Raw genomic sequence first — 11,309 nt, 5'->3', positions numbered from 1 at the left:
TTGGACTCAGAGATGGCATGTGCTGGTGTTCCCCCGGGATAATGAGTAGCTTCTCCCCGGAGAGTCAGCCTACACACTAGCCCCGTCACTCGGGTTTCATGGCACGTCCATGTCAGACCACTAGTCTATCTCCTCCGGGAGACATACAAGTGCCACTAAGTCTTTCCTTGCAAGTCAACATACCTCGATCAGTCGGGAAGCACGTCCACTCGGACAAATACCCCTTTCATGCAAAAGGGTGAAAATGAAGCTCCTCTGCGGATACAATGTACTCTTACAAATACCCCTTTCATGCAAAATCTAACGGTAGAAGTACTAATGGAAAGATTACTCCCTGGAGTGTCCAACTTTTTTCTACAGTCGGCAGTTTCAAAGCCGAATTCATTCATCGTGCCGAGAGCACGAAGATTCACCTGCTTGACCGAGTTCCAGGCTGAATTTATTCCGTGTCGAGTGCACGAAGATCATTCCGACCGACTCAGCTCTAGGCTGAGCTTATTTACCATGTCAAGCACCTGAAGATGCATCCGATTGACTCAATTTCAGACTAAAAGATATTTACCGTGTCGACTGCGTGGAGGTTTACCAGGAGACTTAAACCCTCTGCCCGACTCATCTAGTCCGACAGAGGCTCGGGGACTACACCCAGCGGGTGCACTCAGCGTGCCCCCACTGGAAGAGAACTCAGAAAGAAACATTTTGCTCGATGCAAAACCAGCTCCAGAATTACTACCTCCGAGTTAGAGAAGAACAAGTTCGATCAGTACCATCTAAGAAGAGTTTTAGTTCTCTCAGACCCCCGCCGACTGCCCTCAGTCAATGGTGGTCTCGGGGACTACACCCAGTGGGTGCACTCAGTGTGCCCCCACTAGAGTAATCTCCACTCGGTACGGCCTGACCAGTCCGAGTGATGAACACAACAACAAAAAAGACAAGCTCTAAGACTCCCGCCGTGGGTGCACTCAACGTGCCCCCACTGGAACGGTATCCACTCGGAACGGTCCGCCCGGTCCGAGTGACGGCCAAACAACAAAAAAAGACATGTTCCAGACGTGAAGAAATTCCGAGTAATTAGTTACTCGATGCAGGACCAGCTCCAAATCACTCCCAAAAAAATTGCTATAAGGTGAGTTTAAGGCTCCTCCGTGGACCTGTTTTGAGCCTTCTTCCAGGACTCAAAGCGTGAAACTCATAAGTTTGGATCTAGAGCCGACTCGTATTGACGTTCCTCCGGGATAAGAATGGCATCTCACCGAGAGAGTTGTCCATGCGTCGATCTTGTTGCCTGGATTTAATGACACATCCATACTCTGATCACGAGTTAATCTCTTCCGAGAGATGATCAAATGTCACCAAGTTGCTCCTCACGGGCACTTACCCCAGATCAGTCGGAAGCCCAGTGCCGGAATCCATCGAGATTTTGTTCAAACCTTGGTTGTCTGAAAGTATGATGACAGCTATCGAGTAATCACTCGGGCCAAGTCATGTCTTTCACAAACTCGTTCTGCAAAATCGCAATCGATTCGGGGGCTAATGTTGGGGATACACATAACAGGTAGGCCCACGAAGGGTCGAAATATCATAAAGCATGGGGTCCACATAACACGTGGGTCTAGATAAATTTCATACAGAAATACTATCCACTCGAACAAGCAGCATACGATCCACTCGACCAAGCAGTATACCATCCACTCGGATGACAGTTCACCACTCGACCGCTCGACTCACTCGGATATACGAAGACCAGCAGGCAACAAAGCAGTCGACATCATTCTCATGGTGAGGGCTTGGTAGTGGGCTGACATTATGGCATTCATGCCCCACTTTGTAACATAGGAGGTGAGGGGGTGGCGCACTCTATATAAGCCACCCCCCACCAGTAGACTTGGGGGGTTCTTTTCTTCCACCTCTCTCTCTTTTCGCCATTAGTCTCAGGACTTAGCTCAGGCACGGGATCCGTTCCCTTCTTTCATACATTGTAATCTCCGGATACATATACAGATAAAACAAAGCCTCTCCAGAGCACGAGACGTAGGGTTGTTATCTCCACCGTGAGAGGCCCGAACTCGCTAAAACCACCGTGTCACCCATTTGCATCTCGATAGATCATGCTCCGTTATCCTACCCCTCTCTTATTATCGGAATCGTTCCCACGACACCCGTAGTTGTCCCCCCCCCATTCTCTCCGACCACGGTGCTGCCATCCAGCCCCAAATCCAACCATATTGAAGCCTCAAGTCCTACTCTGCCACAAGTGACACCGAACCAATCCCTGCTTCAGTTATGCTCTCTAGTTTCGCTCCAAAAGGCCCTGCTCTCACCATCTAGGCCACCAGGATTTCAATCCCCTCCAACACCGCCCTTGATCTGCGTTGGCCCCCTGTATTGCACTCCCTCTCTGGTGCGTGGTCGACAAGACAAGACCCCTAAAGATCCTTTGTTGTCACTCTTTGAGGTGTGGCAATAGAGCATTTTTGCCATGCCTCCATCACCACCCCAAGGGCTTCTACAGCTTGTCGGAAAATGCTGGCTGGGGTGCAGATTTCCAGGAAGGGTGGCCTCTCGCTGCAGAGGGTCAAGCGCCCTGGTGCAAGTGTTGTTGTTGTGCCGGCAGCGAAAGTTGCTGAAAAATTGGTCTGCCGCATGCTAGGAATCACCAGAGATGGTAAAGATGCGATAGAGGCAACTCTGGAAGAGTTCACTTCCAAGTTCAAGGACCAGTTAGCTCCAGAGGTGATTATGGCTATGAGGGAATTTTTCCATCTTGATGACTTGGCTGTCAACGGCCTCGAGGACACCCTACTTGATCATGGTGGCGAGGGAGCACTAGAGGTTGCTTAGCTGGGGGATGCATCTCTTTAGGATGTTTGATGTCACTAGTCTGCCTGTTATGGTGTTAATGGTGATTATGTTAGCCCAGCCTCTTAGTGCACCACGTAGTGTTCGGACTACTGTTAGTGTTGTTTCCAGTATTGTCGGTGTGTGTTGTATCGCAAGTGTGTGGTCATGTACTATGCTATTTTGCTTGCTCAAGTGTGCTGTTGTCACTACAATGGCTCTTCTCTACCCGATGGCTTTGTTCGGTTGCTATAACTGGCAAACGACAAGTGAATTTTGTGTGTGACCCATGACGACACAACCCATCAACACATTAAGTTGGAAAGTCCATGGGCTAAACTGCCCGTCTCGGAGGGCAACAGTTTGCGCAACGAGTGCCGCCTCCTCATGCCAGCTCATCTATCTACAAGAGACAAAGCTCGATAGCGTCGATAAATTCATCGCTGCCTTCCTGGGTGGCAACAAACTTCAAAGCTTTGCACAATGCCCAATGTTGGGGACTAGGGGAGGAATTCTACTCCTATGGGATGAGAAGTTCTCGATGTCTCCGATATCACCACATCGACCTATTTCCTCTCTTTTCATGGTCTGTATCCGTGCAACCGACGTCTGCTTTAGGGTCACGTCCGTATATGGGATAACTGATCACGCTTGCAAAGATGTTTTTTTGCCGAGCTCATATCCCACAAGCCTCCCAATGGGATTGCATGGCTGGCCCTTGGAGATTTCAACCAAATTTACTGCGCACGAGACAAAAATGAGAGAAAATTTAACCGGAGTAGGATCAATCGCTTCTGGGCTATGCTACAATCTTGTGAGCTCAAGGAAATTCACCTACAAAATAGGCACTTCATTTGGAGTAATGAGCGGGACAACCCAACTCTTTGCAAGCTCAACTCCTTCTTCTATAATGCGGAGCGGGATATGGCCTTCAACACCCATGTGCTAAATGCTTTGTCGTCTTCCCTCTCCGACCATTGTTGACAAAGGGCCTAGAAGGCCAAGATCTTTCAAGTTCGAAAACTTCTGGGCTTCTTTGCACGGCTTCCCTGAGGTGGTGAAAAAGGCATGGGATGAGCATGTCAGGCACCCGGAGTTGCAAGTCCTATACCACAAGCTCAAATAACCCGCGACCCGGCTTACTGAGTGGAGCAAGAACCTGTTCTCCAAGGCAAAGGTCCAACTCCATGCGGCCCTACTTGTGATTGTCCACCTCAACATTGCGCAAGAGGCGAGGGCCCTTTCTCTAGAGGAATGTGACATACACTCGAGGCTCAAGTGGAGGGTGATCAGTTTGGCGGTACTTGAGAGGACTAGGAAGAGCCAATGTGCTCGGTTGGCAAACTTGAGGCATGGGGATGCAAACAGAAAATTCTTCCACCGCCACATCAATGCCAGAAGAAGGAAGAATCACCATTCACCGGATTAAACAAGCACATGGGTGGGTGACCGAGCACAAGGAAAAAGAGAAGATCATCCATGACCACTTCTCTAAGGTCATGGGTAGGGGACGTAGTAGAAACAAAGACTTCAACTGGGATGAGCTTGGGGTGGAAACCCATGACTTGCACGACCTGGGTAACACCATCACAGAAGGTGAGGTATGGGCGGCCATAAAAGAAATGCCTAGTGATAAGGCACCAGGTCCAAATGGCTTCACGAGGATCTTCTTCAAGAAGTGTTGGGGAATCATCAAGCATACGGTCATGAGGGTCATCCAGCATTTCGACTCCCTTCAAACCTCCAACCTGCAATGGGGGAATTCCGCCAATGTTGTTCTATTACCCAAAAAGGAGAGCGTGAAAGACATCTCTGATTATAGACCTATATCAGTCTCATCCATGCCCTAGCCAAAATTATTGCCAAGGTCTTGTCGCTTCGGCTTGCTCCTCTCATGGATGACCTTGTCTCCAACGCACAGAGTGCTTTCATCAAGAGGCATAGTATCCATGATAACTTCATGTGCGTTCGGAATTTTGCTAGGCGGTTACACAAGTGCAAGACCCCTGCTCTGCTCTTCAAGCTAGACATAAGAAAGGCCTTTGACTCCATTAAGTGGGAATGCATTTTGGATCTCCTCCAGCGTATGGGATTCTTGGACAAGTTCCACGCTTGGATTGCCGCGCTGCTTTCCTCGTCTTTGTCTTGCATTCTCTTGAGTGGGATCCCTGTCCCCCATTAAGCACGATGGTGGGCTTGGTAGGGTGACACCATTTCCCCATTTCTTTTTGTCATCGCGATTGATCCAATAAGATTATGGATTTGGCAACCTGGAAAGGCCTTCTTCATAAGATTCGTGGGCAAGGCCCATGGTGTGGACCTCCCTATATGCGGATGATGCCGCCGTTTTTTGTGCTCCTATTAAAACAGATATCGACAACCTTGCGTCCATCTTGAGAGGTTTTGGGGATGCGACTGGCCTTTGCACCTACTTTCAGGGAAGTGCTTGGATTCTCAAAATCAATCCCAACACCATTGTCACCGTTGGCCACATTCGCGAGTTCTTCACTCTTTGGATGCTTGTTCATGACTTTCACCTTGGTGGGCAAGCCGAAGATGGTATCATTTGGAAGCATGCGAATGATGGGATATACTCGACGGCCACCGCGTATAAGGCTCAATTCCTCGGTTTGACTCTCTCACCCATGGATCACATGGTTTGGAAGGCTTGCCCCCCTAGGTCAAATTCTTCACTTGGTTAGTTCTACAAGATCGTATTTGGACCGCCGATCGGTTGGAGAGGCGCGGTTGGGTAAACTGTGGCCTTTGCCAACAATGCAAGAGAGAACAAGAAATGGGGCGTCGCCTCTTCTTCAAGTGTCAGTACACGCTTAGGCTTTGGAGATCTATCATCGAGAAGCTTGGGCTACCTCACGTCAACACCTCCCAGTGGCATCTTGATGAATCCGTCAACAAGTGGTGGGACAAGCAAACCGATAGCCGAAACCCAAAGTGGCATGCCATGACCTCCCTCACCATGCTCATCTCATGGACCGTTTGGAATGAGCGGAATGCTAGAGTGTTTTGTCAAAAATTTGCTCCACCGCCTGTTCTCCTTAGATCCATTCTTGAAGAAGCAAAGTTATAGGTTACTGCCGGCACAAAGAAATTTGGGTCTGTAATTTTGTGCAAGTAATTTTCATGCCATTTGCGTGGGGTGTTATGTAAACTCTAAACTCTATTCTCTCCTTATTTAATAGATGAGGCAAATCTTATGCCTCCCTTTTAAAAAATTGCTAAGACCATGGCTCACGCTTAAGGATTACGTGAGAGTTGAAATGGCTAAAACGAAGAAAAATATGATTTAATTGCTTGGTTTAGCGTCGGAGTTGTTCATGACTTGATATCTTTATATGCTAGGAAGACCAAGTGTGCCATGCTTATTATGATTAAGTGTGTATATATCGCATTATTTAGCATTTTTATTTTAAAAGGCAATAATTGTTTACTTGCATGATTGTGTATTAGTAATCTGATGTTAAATTGATAGACTATTGTCTGGAATAATACATATCTCAAATTCATACTATGATTAGATCATTTGATCAAGAACATGTTAGGTAGCGTTTAACATCAATTTTTTTGTTTATCATTACCTACTCATGGACGAGTAGGAATTAAGCTTGGGGATGCTGTTACGTTGCAAACGTATGTATAATTTTGATTGTTAAATGTTTATATTATTACTTTTTATGTTTTTATATCATTTATTATTATTTTTAGACTAATTTATTAGTTAGTGCTCTGTGTCAGCTTTTGTTTCACAGAAAGCCATATCTAGGAAGGATCAAATACGATGTCAATTTTTGATAATTTTTTCTGGACTGTAACAGACCCTGTATATGTAATAGTACTCAACTTTTGTGTTACATGTGTGTAGTATGTATTTAAGATATGTGATGCGAACCAACCTGTGATTTGTGATTGAATAGCCAGGAGGACAGTAGTATTTCTTGCAGTTCAAGTCGCATATTTGAGATTGCTGCTTGCACCGGACTTAAACCGAAGGATGATCGGGCCCTCTTCCTGGACGCACCCGACGCGTCGGGGACATATGAGTGGTCATTTTACTTTTTTTTTTTTTGAAGCTAGTGGTCATTTTACTCGTTCCTCAATCCTCATTCCCCGCACTCGGAACTGCTCCCTTTGGGAGGAACCTTAAGTTGAGTTCTTTCCGACTGGGCGGCGGCGGCGGACCACCTATTAGAACACAAAAAGAGAAGCGACGGCGGGTGGCGGCCGTGGGAAAGTGAGGCGAGGGCGCCTCTTGAGGTGGAGACGGGGACGGGGACGGAAGGGGAATCCGGCAAGTCCACCGAGCAGCAGCCTGAAGCTCTTTCTTGCGGCACCGAGATCCAGAGTAAGGTTCCAGTCCCCCCCCTTCCCCATCCTCGTGGCATGACTCCTGAGAAGCTCGAAGACTTTCAGGGGCGGATCATAAAACTGGAGCGGGAGGATATGCCTAACCAGTCGGACACATTGGATGGTGGTGGCGATGAGGCGGAGGATGCGATGGACAGGGGCAAATCTGTTGTCTTGGAGGAGGATCAGTCTGAAGATGTCTCTTGCAGCCCTGAGATCCAGAGTAAGGTTCCAGTCCCTCCTCCTTCTCACGGCATGAAGAAGGGGGGTCACAAGGGTCCGGTCATCCCTCCTGAGAAGCTCAAACAATTGGCGGGGCTGCGATCAGAACTGCTTAAGGAGGAGAAAACGCTGTTGGCCGATTTTCGAAGACGGAAGGAGAGAGCACTGGAGGAGCATGAGAGGACCGAAGGTGACTCGTTGCCGTGGACGCCGAGCGTGGAATATGTATCAGTTGTGAGTGCTATTTTGGATGACCTCGAGCGAAACAGAGAGAAACAGAAGGAGGTCAATCCTGTTTTTTTCGAAGCCATGGAAGCCTGGTCGGCTGAAGTGGGGCGGAAGAAGAGGACCAAGTTGCGGAGGGGCAGCGGCAAATCCCTCTTGGAGGAACCAGTTCTTTCTTGCGGCTCTCTGATCCAGAGTGAGGTTCCAGGTCCTCCTTCCCCTCCTCCTTTACAACAGCAGAGGCAACCATCTGTGTATGACTGCCATGAGATTTATCCGGAAGGTGCCCATGAGGATGAGGTGACAACCATGGAGGTGCATTTCAAAAATTTGGACTTGTCTGGAACCAAATTAGACGACGGGGAAAAGGTTGAGGCCAGGACGCAGCAGTCTGAAGTTATTTCTAGTCGACCTGACATCCAGAGTAAGGTTCCTCCTCGTCGCAGTAAGAAGGGAAAATCCTTCGTGGAGAAGCAGTTGATTGGTCCATTGCCTTGTGAGACTGAGATGCAATCTCAACAACTTCCCCGCGGGCCTGATACCAAGATGCAGTCTCGTGGCAGTAAGAAGGGGAACCGCGGGGGTCATAAGAAGGGGAAGCGCGGAGATTGTGCTGCGGCTCCATCTGCAAGGCCCCAACACCATGCAGCCATGGATCTGAAGCAGGTCCAAGGCTCCAATGAATCCAAACTGTGCCCATGTGATCATGATATGAAGATGGAGATGGACAGAGGCAAATCGGCCCTGGAAATAGCCAAAGAGGAGGAGATGGCCTTTGAGGCCAACAGCTTTGCCTCGTACCGTACAAGCTGGGAATCTAACTGGGGAGCGTGTGGCCGCGCGTTCTTCGAAGACACGAGTGAGTACTGAATACTAGCAAGTTAACACATTCGTGCATGCTTATGCTTTGATCCATCCATTCATGTTAGATTTCTGTAAGTCTTCTATTTGGTTGGTCTTTGCAGCGACCGTGAGTCCCATGCACTTTACCCACTGCACACCTGGATGCGACCCAGGAGATGCCGCCATCGCTGGGGCCACCCTGCAGATCTTCACCATCAAGCTCGAGGAGTTAAAAGGCGGCCTTGAGTGGCCATTGTCTGTGTATGGGGTGGTTGCCGCTCGAGACTGCGTGGATCACAGCCGCAACCTCCTCTTCTCTTGCGATAGGTGGAGGTCGCAGAAGCTCAGTCAGGACGTATGTATGCTAGTACTTTACCTGATATAATCCTTTCCTACAATTTTTTGTATATTTAATGCATATGTGGTGCCATTCTTCCTTACTTGTCTTCTCTTGCTGTCATATTGTGTCAGTTCAAAAAAAGGTTTAGAAGTAGGTATGTTTTGTTCCTTTAGGATTGCCGGTACTAATAAGTTGTTTGGTGACGCCTGCAGGATCCTTTTTTGCGCTTAATTGGCCCGTCTCGTGCCATTGTGTTTACTGATGATGTTTACTTTGAAACCGAGCTAAGAGTGAAAGGCAAAACATTGTCTCAAGATATAGCATTGATTAGTGGGAGGCGCCATTACAGCGGAGGACATACCATTTCCTTCAGCAACTGCTTCTGCAGAATAGAGTTATGCATGGAGCGAATTCATGAAACTGTCCAGGCCACTATATTGGGTGTCTGTGTCAAAAATGGACCATGGCCTTTCGATTACGGTGGTAAAGTGGCTTGCCTCTCACCACCGCGGACATATAAGGTCACTGATGGTAAAGTCTTTTATACTACTCATGCCCCATCCATGGAAATTGTGATGCTTGCTTCACGCGGTAGAACAATGCCTAAGGGTTCATATGGTTACCTTCGTCTATCAAGGCATGTAGTTTCTGTAGAATTGGAAGGAAGCCTGAATGTTGTCATACAAGCCTACTCAGAATCTGGTGATATCACCGCACAAGGTGAGGTTTGCTTCACGCCCAAAGCTTGCAATATAAGTCAGGAGACATGTTTCTTGGGTGACCGTGACCCTAAGGTGGAAGTGGAGATTACTGTCGCTTGGTCTCTTCTTGTTTCGAACAGGCGTCATTTGATGATGAATGGAATGGACTTTGACGAATTGAAAGAAGCGGTCAGTGGGATGGGGGTTTGAATGTTGTGAAGATGATGGCTAAAGAGAGGCACTACAGATCTCTATTTCCTCTAAATTTATCTGTCCGGTCTGTCGAAGTGCCTTTGTATTTCTGCATCTAATAGCAGATATTTATGTTTAGTGTCCAGCAATTCGGCTATTAACTGCATGTTATGTAGGCAACCATATGTGTACAACTTGTAAGTTATGTTGTGTTTTTTCTTTCGGAACGCGCAAGAGAATTGCGCTGTCATATCATTAAGATTAAGAGGGAAAAAGAGATGCAAGTTTTACAGAACCTCGTAACAGAGGCCACACCACCCAAATCCACCGGCAGAGCTCTGCCTAACTACTCGTGCCTACCCACAACTCTACGGTTACGGCCCCTCTGCCGCCACGCGAGTAGCCATAGCCTCCATTCCATTCGGGAACAATGCCCGCCACTACCACCGAAGCGGCGGCCGAGATGTTAGGGCATCTCCAGCCGTTGGCCCTCCCAGGACGCATACAAATCGCCTTTTGGGGGCGAGCCGGCGATACACTCGGCGCTGGGGCGGTTTTGCGCCCAGTCGTCGCCCCCAGGCGCCGAAATTGGCCCACTTTGCAGCCTAATTTCGGCGAATAAACGGCCCATATGGGCGAGAATAGGCCCATATTCGGCGTGGTTTCGCCGTGTCTCGGCGTTCAATTATCAACACAATTATTCCTTATCACATATTTCATCACAGAAAAATCAAATACTTCAACAAAATACTACAACAACAAATATTTCAATACAAATTATATAGTTCAACAAATAAAAACTCGTATTTCATCACGCGGCGTCCCCCTTGAGCCTCCATAGGTGCTCAATCAGATCTTTCTGCAATTGATGATGCACCTGTGGGTCTCGGATCTCCTGACGCATACTGAGATAGGCAGTCCAAGTTGCCGGTAGCTGGTGATCAACTTCGGCTAGAGGACCCTGCCTGTAGTATGGTTCAGTGTCAAACATTGGGTCTTCTTGCTCGCTCTCGATGATCATGTTGTGCAAGATGACACAGCAAGTCATCATATCCCACATTTAATCTTTCGACCAGGTCTGAGCGGGGTACCGAACAACAGCGAATCGAGATTGGAGCACACCAAATGCCCACTCGACATCCTTCCTGCAAGCCTCTTGAACCTTCGCAAACCAGGCGTTCTTGCCTCCTGCCACAGGGTTTGTGATCGTCTTCACAAATGTCGACCATCTCGGATAGATGCCGTCAGCTAGATAGTACCCCTTGTTGTATTGGTGCCCATTGATCTCGAAGTTCACCGGAGGAGAATGACCCTCAACGAGCTTGGCAAAAACAGGAGAGCACTGCAACACGTTGATGTCATTGTGAGTTCCTGGCATACCAAAGAAGGAGTGCCAAATCCAGAGGTCCTGTGTGGCTACCACCTCAAGCACCACACTGCAACCGCCTTTGGCGCCTTTGTACATCCCCTGCCAACCAAATGGGCAGTTCTTCCATTGCCAATGCATGCAGTCGATGCTTCCAAGCATCCCATGAAATCCTCTTGCTGCATTCTGGGCTAGGATCCGAGCAGTGTCTTCTGCATTG

General features: G+C 48.2%; 1 protein-coding gene across 4 annotated transcripts; it reads left to right on the top strand.

The window, feature by feature from the left end:
- The first annotated feature begins 6,940 nt into the window (after window positions 1–6,940).
- Window positions 6,941–9,945, top strand: LOC123043765 (uncharacterized). 4 transcript variants are annotated; one of them, XM_044466338.1, is made up of 4 exons: window positions 6,941–7,198; window positions 7,267–8,506; window positions 8,613–8,845; window positions 9,043–9,945. In XM_044466338.1, exons 2-4 carry the CDS (start codon window positions 7,297–7,299, stop codon window positions 9,739–9,741), a joined length of 2,142 nt encoding a protein of 713 aa, XP_044322273.1. In that variant the 5' UTR covers window positions 6,941–7,198; window positions 7,267–7,296; the 3' UTR covers window positions 9,742–9,945. The 4 variants fall into 4 exon arrangements, with proteins under 4 accessions (XP_044322273.1, XP_044322272.1, XP_044322271.1 ...); XM_044466337.1 differs by having other exon boundaries at window positions 7,259–8,506; XM_044466336.1 differs by having other exon boundaries at window positions 6,941–8,506.
- Window positions 9,946–11,309: the final 1,364 nt, after the last annotated feature.

The sequence above is a fragment of the Triticum aestivum genome, chromosome 2B, assembly GCF_018294505.1.
Source record: "Triticum aestivum cultivar Chinese Spring chromosome 2B, IWGSC CS RefSeq v2.1, whole genome shotgun sequence".
In the NCBI taxonomy this organism is placed as follows: domain Eukaryota; kingdom Viridiplantae; phylum Streptophyta; class Magnoliopsida; order Poales; family Poaceae; genus Triticum; species Triticum aestivum.
The sequence above is the reverse complement of the archived record's forward strand: the minus strand, read 5'-3'. Positions and strand labels throughout refer to the sequence as shown.